The sequence below is a fragment of the Nerophis ophidion genome, linkage group LG04 (genome assembly GCF_033978795.1).
Source record: "Nerophis ophidion isolate RoL-2023_Sa linkage group LG04, RoL_Noph_v1.0, whole genome shotgun sequence".
Classification (NCBI taxonomy): domain Eukaryota; kingdom Metazoa; phylum Chordata; class Actinopteri; order Syngnathiformes; family Syngnathidae; genus Nerophis; species Nerophis ophidion.
Window position 1 is genome coordinate 56,140,999 of NC_084614.1, and position 13,129 is coordinate 56,154,127.

A 13,129-nucleotide genomic window follows, 5' to 3' on the forward strand; every position below is an offset into this window, starting at 1 on the left:
ATGGGAGCTAGAAAACAAAAGGAGCTTAGCATGGAAGCTAGCAAAAACAAAAGGGCCTAGCGTGGAAGCTAGCGGGTAGCGAGCAGGAAAACAGAAGTCGTTACATGTAGTAAAAAGACAAATAGAAAACAGGGAACAAAAGACAGTAAGCTACAAACTGCTACCAAAATATAGCTTACCGCTATGCTGCAATGGCACGACACGACACTACAGGAGCGTCAATACAGAAGTGACAATAATCCAGCAATGACTGGATGGGAAGACAGGTCTAAATAGGAGCGGGCTGATTGACACCAGGTTTGGCCAGGCGCCAATGAGCCGCAGCTTAGGGGAAACAGCGCCCAGGGAGAAACACAGGAAACATACAAAATAAGAGCGCTGACAGGAACTAAAGACAGGAAATACTACACACACACAGAGGGAAAACTAAACCACAAACAAACTGTCAGGGGCAAGCCTGACAAGAATGGAAGTAAACAAAGTGGTGGGCCACCAAACCAACATGACTGCTGTGCCTCAAGCAGTGTGCGAAGTATCTGAGCACGCAAGGGGCCTGGATCTTACAACTGAAAGCAGATTCGAGCAAAAAATGCAGACCATGCGATGGAATCTCCCTATAGTGTACGTATCCAAAAAAAGATTTGTCCAGGATTATCTGTCGGCTGCTTTCCCAGACATGTCGAACTATCTGGTGCTTCAGATGTCAGTCTTTGCGACAAAACTGATGAAAATCATGGGTTTTTTTGTGTGTGAGTGAGTCAAGGAAATAAATATAGATAAATATGCATCGCAACCATGAATTGATTTACGTGAACCCCGACTTAAACAAGTTGAAAAACTTATTTGGGTGTTACCATTTAGTGGTCAATTGTACGGAATATGTACTGAACTGTGCAATCTACTAATAAAAGTTTCAATCAATCAAAGCTTTTGCTCAGGAAAGGTTGCCTCGCCATGTTTTTTTTTTTGCCTCATTGTTGTTGCACCCGCCGTGTTTTTGCCCGTCTTCATTACAATATAACTTTAGACCTAAACGTTGTGTACATCCGGAAAGCTTAATTTATTATTGCTGCCTTTGGTCAAAACTTACCTCATTTAGGTGTTGCTTAAATTTGAGTAATTTTATTTAGACTCACTGAGTTGGTGGTTTACGAAACAATTTTAGCAAAAATGCACGTTTTAAGAATGCCATCAAGATAATACTGAAATGGAAGATACGTAACGTTAAAAGTATATCAAACAAACTTGTGTGGTATTCAACTGTGCTTGTTCCCTTGGACTGCAGTGTGTGCCAGAGACTACCTCTCAAGCAACTGTGAGGAAACATAGTATGCAAGTATACAAGGAAACAAGTACAGGGCAATTTTCACAGTGAAAGGCGAAATGCGAGACAGAATGCTATAGCGACATGAACTGAACGTGACATCAGGTGAATACACCCTATTAGCCACACCGGACAATAAGCCCCAGATGTACACCAGTATGAAAGATGTGGAAACGCTTATTTACATACCTTAATTGTTTCCAAACGGTCCGTGTTACACAATAGTAAAACAGCTGATCAAACAAAATGTACAAATGCCCGTGAAAACACTCTTCCAGACATCACACATGGGATGGCTTAGTAAGTATGAATTGTTTTAGTTTTATTGTAAACCTTTCGATCCTTGCTTGGAGTAACTTGAATGAAGAATCCTTTTGAACAGAAGCACTATAGTCGATTCTTCAAATTAACAGGATATACTTCTGGTTTAAGGCACGAACCAGGAATTACATTTTTAACCCTTAAGTGAGCAAACTCGTCCAAAAGATGGCACCATAGAACAAACAATAAAACACAATACCACACCGAAAGTGTTTCTGTCGATGTTGAAAAGTAGTTGTTGAATACAAAACATTTTGGCTGCTGGCGAAGAAAACAACATAAATTAACCGCGCCGTTTTATAAGCCGCAGTGTGCAAAGCGTGGGAAAACAGTAGCGGCTAATGGTCCCAAAAAGAACGATAAGTAAATGTATTTTTAATTTTTAAAGGCAGCTTCTATCCTTTTTTTTTCTTTTAATGCATCATTACTCCACTTCTTAGCATCTCATACTTAACCAGTCTGCCAGAGAATAAGAAGACGTAGCAGTATTTTGGGGTGAAACAGTAAAAGTGTTTGTGTGTTTTTGGTATGGAGCCATTGGTCAGGTATAGTACTGAATTCCCACGCTGACAGGAAGTGTTTCTAGCATCATGCACTTACTCTGTATTTACTTTTATAACTAGAATAGAGCACAGACCACCCCCAAAAGTGAATTGCTAAAAAAAATATTGGAGTGTATTTCTGTGTGTTTCTCAGTTAATGGCTACTTTCTGGTTCATAAATGGTAACAGACTTGATGTTGTGATTCTGAGAGGTGCATTTGATGCCGTAGTGACTCAAACTGTAGTAACTGCTGTATTAGCACATCTATTCAGATCCTCAGCAACATGTTTTCTTCGTTCTGTGAGTCAAATCTTTTGACAAAACTTTTGTTGAAATCAGTTTGATATTTTAGTGTAATCCTGCTTATCAATGCACTGTTTTAGTTTGATAAAGTTCTGTTAAAAATTTCAGTACAGTATAATACAGTAAAATAGCAGTAGCAGTGTTCTTTGCAAAGATAATACAAAAAAAATATCTTCATCTGAAAAATAAATTTTTAAAAGAATTAAAAAAAAGATGTCAAAATTAAATAAAACCATTGAAAAAATGTAGTCTTGATAAAGATAATATTTGTGCTAACATTTTTTCTTTTTTTTCTCTACTGGAACCACAACGCTATCTCCAGGCTCAGGCCACGCCAGAAGATGCAATGACACAGAGAAGGCCTTCTGTGTGAATGGCGGCGACTGTTTCTTCATACGTGGTATAAACCGGCTTTCCTGCAAGTAAGTTTATTTATTTTTTGGGCCTTAAAAAAAATTATATATACATATATATATATATATATATATATATAAATATTTACATGTGTGTATACAATATGTGTGTGTGTGTATGTATGTATATACATATGTATATATATACATATATATATATATATATATATATATATATATATATATATATATATATATATATATATATATATATATATTTGACATTTTTCCACTTGTTTTCTTCTGCACTGGTTGAAATGAAATCCCTCAGCATGTCACTGATCGGTTTTATCCTTTTGTGTTGTTTTGAGAGCACTTGATTCCTGTTGTTCTTTCTTTCAGCAGCAGAAAGTCATCGAAGGAAAATGCGGCCTAACTGCCCACCTGTTGTGTATTCCAGCGCTCCTAATGGAGCGAGGCGTTGGCGTTCTCGTCCTTTTAAGTCCCGTTTAGTGAACAACTGGAGGACCGCACATTAAAAGCCCTTTCAAAATGTCATGAGTCACCGCTTTAGTAGGGAACAAATATTTATGCCTATTAGGGGCCTCCAATGAGGTAAATAGAGCCATTGCTTACATTGAAGGTCCTTGGCAAAGGAGATCGTGACCTGCACGCTTAAGTGGGAAGGATCCAGTTGACATTATCATAAAAACAACTTGTTTTTTATTTAGCATACAGTCATACCAATCCTGGCCTTTCAGTTGGCTGATAAGGATTGATGTCTTGGAGAGCGATCTTTTCCAGAACATTTGGCGCAGATAGCAATAGTGAAAAGTATTCCTTTTCAACAGGGAAGAAGGCATTGTGTGCAATGTGCTCAGAGACAGTTTAGGAACGGAGCGCATAATTATTCACCCCAACCCACCTGCAGGACAATATGGGTAATATCAGCTTTTTTTAAAGGGGAACATTTTCACAATTTCAGAAGGGTTGAAACCAACAAAAATCAGTTCCCAGTAGCTTATTTTATTTTTCGCAGTTTTTTTCAAACTTTTACCCGTCCCGGAATATTCCTAAAAAAAGCTTTAAAGTGCTTGATTTTTGCTATTTTCCTAAGCCACTGTCCATTTCCCTGTGACGTCACATAGCGATTCCAATACAAACAATGGCGAATAGCACAGCAAGATATAGCGACATTAGCTCGGATTCAGGCTCGGATTTCAGCGGTTTAAGCGATTCAACAGATTACGCACGTATTGAAACAGATGGTTAGAGTATGGAGGCAGATAGCGAAAACGAAATTGAAGAAGAAACTGAAGCTATTGAGCGAATAGCTATTGACGCTATTCGGCCATGCATTTCGGCGTTAGCATCGCCGGTAAAATGTGCAGACCAACCGTTTAGGACTTTCGCATTGACACTGGATCAACTTCAATCCGTCGATTGGCCAGTGTTTGTTTCGCATTAAATATGGGTGGAAGGAAAAAATGGATGTAAATATAGTTTCAAATGTACATACATGTAGCCTAAATAGCATGTTAGCATCGATTAGCTAGCAGTCATGCCGCGACAAAATATGTCTGATTAGCACATAAGTCAACAACATCAACAAAACTCACCTTTGTGATTTTGTTGACTTTATCGTTGGGAATGCATCTGCTTTGAGTGTCACAGGATATACAGACATTTTTGTCATCTCTGTGCCATATCTGTCGTAGCATCGCCGGTAAAAACCAAACGAGGGACTTTCGCATCTCTTGACACTGGAGCAACTTAAATCCGTTGATTGCTAAGTGTTTGTTTGGCATTAAATGTGGATGGAGGGAAAGGTTGGATGTAAATACAGCTACAAATGAGGCATAATGCTGCAATATGTACAAACAGCTAGCCTAAATAGCATGTTAGCATCGATTAGCATGCACAGCTAATCGATGCACATTCTACATAAATCAACTTGAATCCGTCCCTGATTGTGTTGTTACACCCTCCAACAACACACCGACAAGGCATGATGTCTCCAAGGTATCGGAAAACAGTCGAAAAAACTGAAAATAACAGAGCTGATTTGACTCGATGCGTGTGATGTGGTAGGGAAAAATGGCGTTGAGTACTGATGTGACGTCACGTTCTGACGTCGTCGCTCAGAGAGGGATTAACAGAAAGGCGTTTAATTCGCCAAAATTCACCCATTTAGAGTTCGGAAATGGGTTGAAAAAATATTTGGTCTTTTTTTCTGCAACATCAAGGTATATATTGACGCTTACATAGGTCTGGTGATAATGTTCCCCTTTAATGTTATCGGATTTATCAGTGTGACGTCCTGATATCGGCATGATAATAACCTGATATGTATCATGTACCCCTACTAATAACCCAAAGCTTTTGAACATGTCATGGTCAACAGAGTTTCCAATCATTTCTACAACTCCTATTTTTTTGTGATTGGAGCACATACTTGTTGGTCATAAAAAACATTCATGAAGTTTGGTTCTATTATGAAATTATTATGGGTCTCCTGAAAATGTGACCACATCTGCTGGGTCAAAAGTATACATACAGCAATGTTAATATTTGGTTACATGTCCCTTGGCAAGTTTCACTGTAATAAGGCACTTTTGGTAGCCACCCACAAGCTTCTGGCAAGCTTCTGGTTGAATTTTTGACAACACCTCTTGACAAAATTGGTGCAGTTCAGCTAAATTTGTTGGTTTTCTGACATGGACTTGTTTCTTCAGCATTGTCTACATGTTTAAGTCAGGACTTTGGGAAGGCCATTCTAAAACCTTAATTCTAGCCTGATTTAGCCATTCCTTAACTACTTTTGACGTGTGTTTGGGGTCATTGTCCTGTTGGGAAACCCAACTGCGCCCAAGACCCAAACTCTGATGATGATTTTAGGTTGTCCAAAAGAATTTGGAGGTAATCCTCCTTTTTCATTTACACCAGTTCCATCGGGTGCAAAACAGGCCCAGTGCATAATACTACCACCGACATGCTTGACGGTAGGATTGGTGTTCCTAGGATTAGTGTTCCTAGGATTAGAGGCCTCACCTTTTCTCCTCCAAACATATTGCTGGGTATTGTGGCTAACCAGCTAAATTTTAGTTTCATCTGACATCACATGGACCTTCTGGAGGAAAGTTCTGTGGTCAGAACTTTCCATGACATGACATGCCATGACATTATGTTCTTTACAAGTGTATGTAAACATTTGACCATGACTGTATGTTGTACTAGCTTTGAAAATGAAATCTATTAAATTGGCTCCCGCATCCTTTGATTTTTCAGTGTGCGGCTCTTTGCAAAAAAGCCCCAACAATGAATAAAATATCCGCTTGAATTAATCCTTTAATGTGTGCTGGGATGTTGGGTTCAAGTTAAGTATGACTTTGACTGTAAACAATGTGGTCAAATTTAATATTGTCCAGCTGTGGTTATACTTCCGACGTTCCACTCTTACTTCGGAATCCAAAGTAGCACTTCTAATAATCTCGCCCAGCTCATAAAACGTCATTGTGGGAGTAAAGGAGCATGTGCCATTACAGTATATCACAACTACTTATTGTAAGCCTGTCGGTAGGCAAAGCTTCAGTGGCCCCCCTTCAACCCTAACCCAACGCGATGCATGGACGAGCGAGCAATGCGGATATGCCTGCAACAGCCGTTCAATACGCTATGTACAAATTGGAGGCAGCAATAACTCAATTGCTATAGCTAATTCACTCACAGCCCCAGGGCATGGCTCCAGAAGAGTTGGATAATGCAGTGAAGGCCCGCGGGGGATTTGTTGCCCCCACAGCCATCTCATTCAATATAGGCCCAGCATCAGCGGGTATTACTCACCGGCTAAACAAGTGGTGCAGACAGCTCGCCCCTGTGTTTATCCCCGACTCATTCACTCTCAGTTTTGGAAGCAGAGCAGAGGTTAAGACGTGATCCACGAGCAAGCATCGTTTTGCTCGTTTCCACCTGAGTGATAAATTCCAAATTTGTCTTTAGCTTGGTTGTGTACAAGACACTTTATTAGGCACTCTTGCAGGGGACCTATTTGCGCATATCTGTTCGTACAATACTGTATGGCAGGCCATATAAGATTGGCGCCCCATGGCCAAATCCTAGTTGATCCTTTTAAAAACTTGCGAGACAACATTTTTGCAGGAAATTCCTAAAAACTCTTGTAAATAACGGTGTTACAAAAAAGATCAGTCAGAATATTACATGATGTTGGATATAGAGAACAATCAAATCCTTTATTTATTGAATCAAAGATACTGAAATTCCATGACATGGTGAATTTGCAAACAGCTAAAATTATACACAAAGCGAACTATAACCTGCTACCCAAGAATATACAACAATTATTCTCAAAAAAAGAGGAGAAATATAATCTTAGATAAAAAAATGTATTTAAAACATTTGTACGAACGTACAACACTTAAGACCTTCAGTATATCTGTATGTGGAATTAAATTATGGAATGGGTCAGTGTTAATTTTGACAGCAAAATTTGATTTAGTTTTGGTCATAGTCTTTTGACTAAAATGTAATTTAGTTTTAGTCATAATTTAGTTATTTAAATTGTTTTTGTCTAGTTTTAGTTGACGAAATATCATAAGATTATAGTCGACGAAAACTACAGTAGATTTAGTCGACTAAAGGGTAATATGTAAACTTTCCCTTCAATTTCTGAAAGTCAAAGCAAAACAGCGGAAAAATCACAGATACAAGACGTATTTTGATGAAAATCATGTCTCAAATTTAGTATTTCACGAGTAAGCCGTGTAATAAACGGGATAACGTCGAGTGAGTTGTATGTTGTGGAAAATGCTTACTTGTGTGTGAATTTCGGTGTGATTCGACAGTAAATTTCGCTTCAAGTTTGTTGTGTTTTTCCCCGTAATCCTCGCGCTGCATTTCTTACACTGCATCTTGTTATCTTTGACGTCAAATGTAAAATTTCCCCATATGTCCTCTCTCCTCTTCCTCTCCGGCGTTGACATGTTGTCTTCTGCAGCGCATTCCCGGGTCAGTCTCAAACGCAAACTACGTTTACATAACTTCCTTTGTTCTCTTCCCAACTCCTCCCGCCTCTTCCTAACGAAATGAGTTCCGATTGGATCTCGTCTCTGGCAGACATTTTCGTCTCGTTTTTATTCCTTGACGAATATGTCAATACACCTCGTCATCGTCTTACTCCACGTAAATCATTTTTTATTTAGTTATTGTCTCGTTTTAGTCAGAAAAAAAAGGTCGTTGACGATAACTATGATGAAAAATTTTCGGCAACAAAATTAACACTGGAATGGGTTAAGCAAAGCAATCAAACAATGTACTACTATGATCCACTTCAAGAAACTCTTCAAACTTAAAGTGTTTACAAAGTACAAAGAAGAAGAACCATGATAAACATTCTGATTTTATTCACCCATTCATTCTTTCATTCTCAAAATAATCGTACTTATCTCACCATATGAAATATAACTTACTTCACCAATTATTATTTATTTGTTTATTTTTATTGTGATACTCATGGAGTATATTGTGAATAAATTGAGAACAGGAAGTGAACAAAAGTTTTAGCAACTGTTATATAAAAGAAAAGGGGTAGGATTAAATAAGCTCTGCTTCTTCCTACTCCTTTTCAAAAAGGTTGAAAAGAGGAACTGGAAATTGTGATGTATCATGTTGTATGCTTGCATGTTCCAAATAAACAAACTCAAACTCAACTTGTTGTATAGAAGAACTTGGACCACTGTAAACCCAATTGCAGATTCTTGCATTGACATTTCAACCTAACGCAGGGTCCAAACTTGTCATTTACATAACAGAGTCGTTCCTCAAGGTAACCCTTTAAGTCTTTTATTTTTTAGCAATTATATTTGTTTTCATATTGTAAATTATGTAAACAAGTTGTTGCTGTAGCTTGCTTCAACTTGACTAGTTATACTTGTAGTGTTACTTAAGGTTTCATTTTAGGTGCTATCTTTTTCATCATTTGGGTAGTTCAACTGGTGGCCCATGAGTCCAGTTCAAAAAACCTGTGAGAGGCTCACATTTTTGCAGCATTTCTTAAAAACACTTATAGAGACACTAAAACTTATTTTATTGTCAATCAAATTCAAACTTCACAGTACAGATAAGAACGAAATGTTGCATTACCTCGTGGCAGTGCAGGATAAAAGAACAATAAGGTGCAGAGTGTTTGCATTTACAAAATAAGGTGCCGATATAAATAGATGGATTACTGTACATATAAATATATTGCACTTTTGCATATGCATCCACGTTTACAGTTACCAGTATATTGTTTTTACAGTCCAGCAAGTTAATCCGTTTTGGGGGGGTAGTTGAGGGGATTATTATGATGCGTTCAAGAGTCTTATGGCCTGAGGGAAGAAACTGTTACAGAACCTGGAGGTACTAGAGGGCTGTCATAGAGATCTCCCGTCCAAAGGCAAAACCTAGTAACTCACTTCCAGCTGATTTTGAGAAAACAAAAGAAAACCAATCCATCTTGATGCTGTCTTACAAAGATCTACAAAGTCATCAAACGTATAGATGTTTTCTTGAGCTTACATTTTCTTGCCGATTGAGCCATGAATTGAATCTGCTCTCATGAACGTGCGCCCTTTCTCCAGATATTTTATCACAATCTCGGGTGGGCCCCATTCTGCGTTTGCACATTGGGCAAGAGCCGTGTACAGCGTCCGGTTTTTATTTTGACCTCCATAGTTATCTGCCCAAAAGAGTATGCAAGGGGAAGAATCAAGAACAATACATTTAATGAAGGTGCTTGCAACGTCCTGGGCCAATCTTCCAAATATCCCCTCGTGCCATAATATCACATAATCAGGTTGACCGTTGGCCCCCATTCGTGAAAATGTCTCTTTAAAGACAATAATGCGACTGACAAAGAAGCTCCGATAGGTCCCTTGAGATACTAGGTTTTTCTGTGGTATCTACGCGGTTATGTGGTAGTTGCTAGGTCTTGCCATGCGCGTAACAGCTTACTTACCGAACAAATTACAATATCGCATACACTAATGTAAAGCATATCACCTAGGAACTCCAAAATTATTATCAGCTCAGTTTTGACCAAACTTGAGTTACTGGGTTTTGCCTTTGGATGGGAGAGATGTCCTTTGACCATTTTTTTTTTTTTTTTTTTAATGCAGAAGGTCATTAAAAATAACAGCAGAACACTCCTCTGACAAAAATAATAGACCAAACTCAAATGTATACCGCAGAGGACGCTGGTTCTCCGGAATATACAAAATAGACTAATAGTGAAAGAAGAAGTATGGCCCCCCGGTCTTTTGCTTTTTCGCAATATGGCCCACTGAACAATTTAGTTAAATAGCCCAGCTGTATTGACTCCCCTCGAGACAAGTTGTCTTCTTAAATGCGGATTCTAGAGATTTGCGCATGCAAATAAAACAAGTCACACTATTTGATTTTCTTGCTCTCACTTGCACACAGGAATCATTGACCTGCTGGGAAAACATACGTACCTCAAAGGCTATTGAGCAAGAGTGTAGTTTTAAGATATTTGGAATTTATGTAGCATATTCATTAACTCTTTGAGCAGCTAAGAATTTGTTTTTGTTGGCTTTAAAAATATTTGTTGAAAAATGGATCTTAAAAAAAATGTATATTCATATATTTGTATCAATACAGTACAGTACAGTATATCATAATGCATCACAATGATAAGGATCCATTATATAGCAATATTATATTGATTAAAACAATGTCATTATTTATACAGTAGATATTGTTGCCGCCAGCGACAAAAAAAAAAAATTTGGGTATCTGCTTACCAGCCACAATATTAGGCACACACGACCTGGTAGATTACAAAACAAAAGAGACTCCTCCCTCTTGGTAATATGATCAAATATAATAATTCTAGCCTAGGTAGAAAAAAAAATGTAACAGTGCTGATGTACAATACCACAATCCACATTGAATAAAGATGTTAAAAACATAGTATACCCCATTATAGTGTATTGTACTGTAGTTATTGCACTGGTTGTTATTGGATTGTGGTTGGCTCGTGTTTACACTGTGAAATTGTATCTCGTTTCCAAATCCATTAGCCGTAACCTGTTAGTTTTGTTTATTTGGAAACATAGGGCCTTTTTTAACACACAGATGTGTTTATTTTAGTCCAAAGACAAGCATATGAAAAAGACAATGTGTTACTATAAAAGTGTGATAATATTATACACAGCTGCACCACTGATTTTTATCCGATTATGTCGTTCTATTTGACTTGTGTCATTTGCAGGCCAAGTTTCCGTCATCTCATCAGTCTGGGGTGAATAATTAGATTAATCAGCGCTAACGCTTCCCCCGGGAGGCATCGTGTGAAACCAGTAAATCGGCCGCCAGTGACCTTTTTGTCGGACTGGCGGACTCGTTGTGTATCCTAGTGGAATGTCTGTGCTCCTGAAAGAGCAACCGTTCATCCTAACGGCACTTTAATGAGGAAATATGGTTCTGTGGTCCAAACATACAGACGTAATAGTCCTGATGAAGGCTTGAGTTAATGATAACGTACTTCCTAAAGTCACAAAACGGCACTTATTTTGAATGGAAGAAAGATATTTCCTTTTTCTTGAAATATTTTGCCTTGGAATGGCAGCTTTATTGGATTTATCCTACAACATTTTTTTTAAGGGGAGTAAAATGCATTATTACCAAACATTATCTTGATGTATTTATCACCAGCAAAGCGTTGCGTCCTCCCCTTCCAGGGAATGTTTGCTCCTTATGTATCTTAATTGGAAAAACCTTGATATAGTTATCATAACTTTGGCTAAGCAGGTCATGTTTTCAATGCAATTTTTTTTTCCATTTATAAGATGTTCCCCCAGGATTATTCTGTTCTTTCTAAATTAGAAGTCATGCATTTATTCAAATATCTTTGTTGTTTACAACGGAGGAATAAGTGTTGTTTAAATTGAACATGGGAAAAAAAAAATCCCCATTTAACATCTCATTTTGCTGTCAAATCGCATCACATCAGGTCGTAATTTGTTGTGCTGATTTCGCTGTAAAGGAGTTCAAGTTTCTATCACAATTGTTTCCGTGTCCAAGGGAACACAATGTCAATAGCACACATTGTTCTCTCATTGATTTCACAGATGACAAATTTGTTTCAACGTTTGGCAGTAATTTCTTCTTTTTTTTTTCTTTCTGCTGTCACATGAGCTTTTTATTTGTTTATTGTAACAAATCACTTATTTTTCTTACAGCAGCTGCATTTTATGTTTGTTTTTTTCCACACTTTTGTTTTATATTTATGTATGTATACGTATGTACCTTCACACTAAAACATTTGATTTGAGTAAATATTCTTATGGCAATATCGTTTTCATATTTTTTATAATTTTTTAATGAATATTTAACAGGTTTATTCATGTAAATAATTACAAAAAAATATTGCATTAATTGTTTATTAACGCAGATTAATAATTTTGGATTGAATTATCAAGTAATATTAAATATATAGTCACTAAATTGCATATACTTAAAGTCAGGAAGGTATTCATTCATGGGTGAATCTCACGTGAGAGGAATAGGGGGGTTTAATCATTTTTGCAATGCAGTCCAAGGAAAATGACAATTTGGTCGAATTTGGAATTGCCACAAAATACATTTTAAGATATTCAACACTCTACTACCATCTGGCGGATAAAGTGGATAGTACACGCCCCAAATTCGTCACATTTAAAGAGTCAGGTAAACCGCCACAAATGGACAGTGATGGGCGCGCTACTTGGAAAATTTAGTGATCTAAACTACAAGTTACTCTCGCTTAAATGTAGCAAAGCTACAAGGGAAGCTATCGCGGTAAAATTGTAGCAAGCCACACTATAAGCTACACGGCAAAAGTAGCTCGCAGCATCAAAGCTACATTTAACGGCATTTATATCCACGGGCCCACATGTAAAATATCAATGTTAATTTGACTGAGAGTGTACGGGTCCATTACAATGAACTATCTGTTATTTAGCTGAGGACACTCTCCAGGGGTCCCTGCACCCCACTGTATGTATTGATTTATTTTGCCTTTTCTTTGGCCCACCCCTATAATGTTATTCATTTTGTCTGCCTCCAGTAAAAAAAAAACAGCATCTATCTATATCTTGAAAAAAAAGTACAATTACTTGTGAGTTGTTTGGGAACAGTTGCTAATGGTTATGTGCAGTAAAACCTTTCATTAACTCAACTTACCTTAATGTGTGTTTCCTTCACTTCATCTTCATTTCTAAAGGAA

General features: G+C 37.7%; 1 protein-coding gene across 7 annotated transcripts in view; it reads left to right on the forward strand.

Annotated features, from left to right (window-relative positions):
* nrg2a (neuregulin 2a) overlaps positions 1-13,129 on the forward strand; it is a 273,699-nt gene that overhangs the window by 225,216 nt on the left and 35,354 nt on the right. For 5 of the 7 annotated variants that reach the window (XM_061898501.1, XM_061898505.1, XM_061898502.1 and 2 more), the window contains exon 4: positions 2,793-2,913. In XM_061898501.1, coding sequence (XP_061754485.1) covers positions 2,793-2,913 — 121 coding nt within the window. The remainder of the gene's footprint in view (positions 1-2,792; positions 2,914-13,129) is intronic. The other 2 variants (XM_061898504.1, XM_061898507.1) reach the window with 1 other exon arrangement.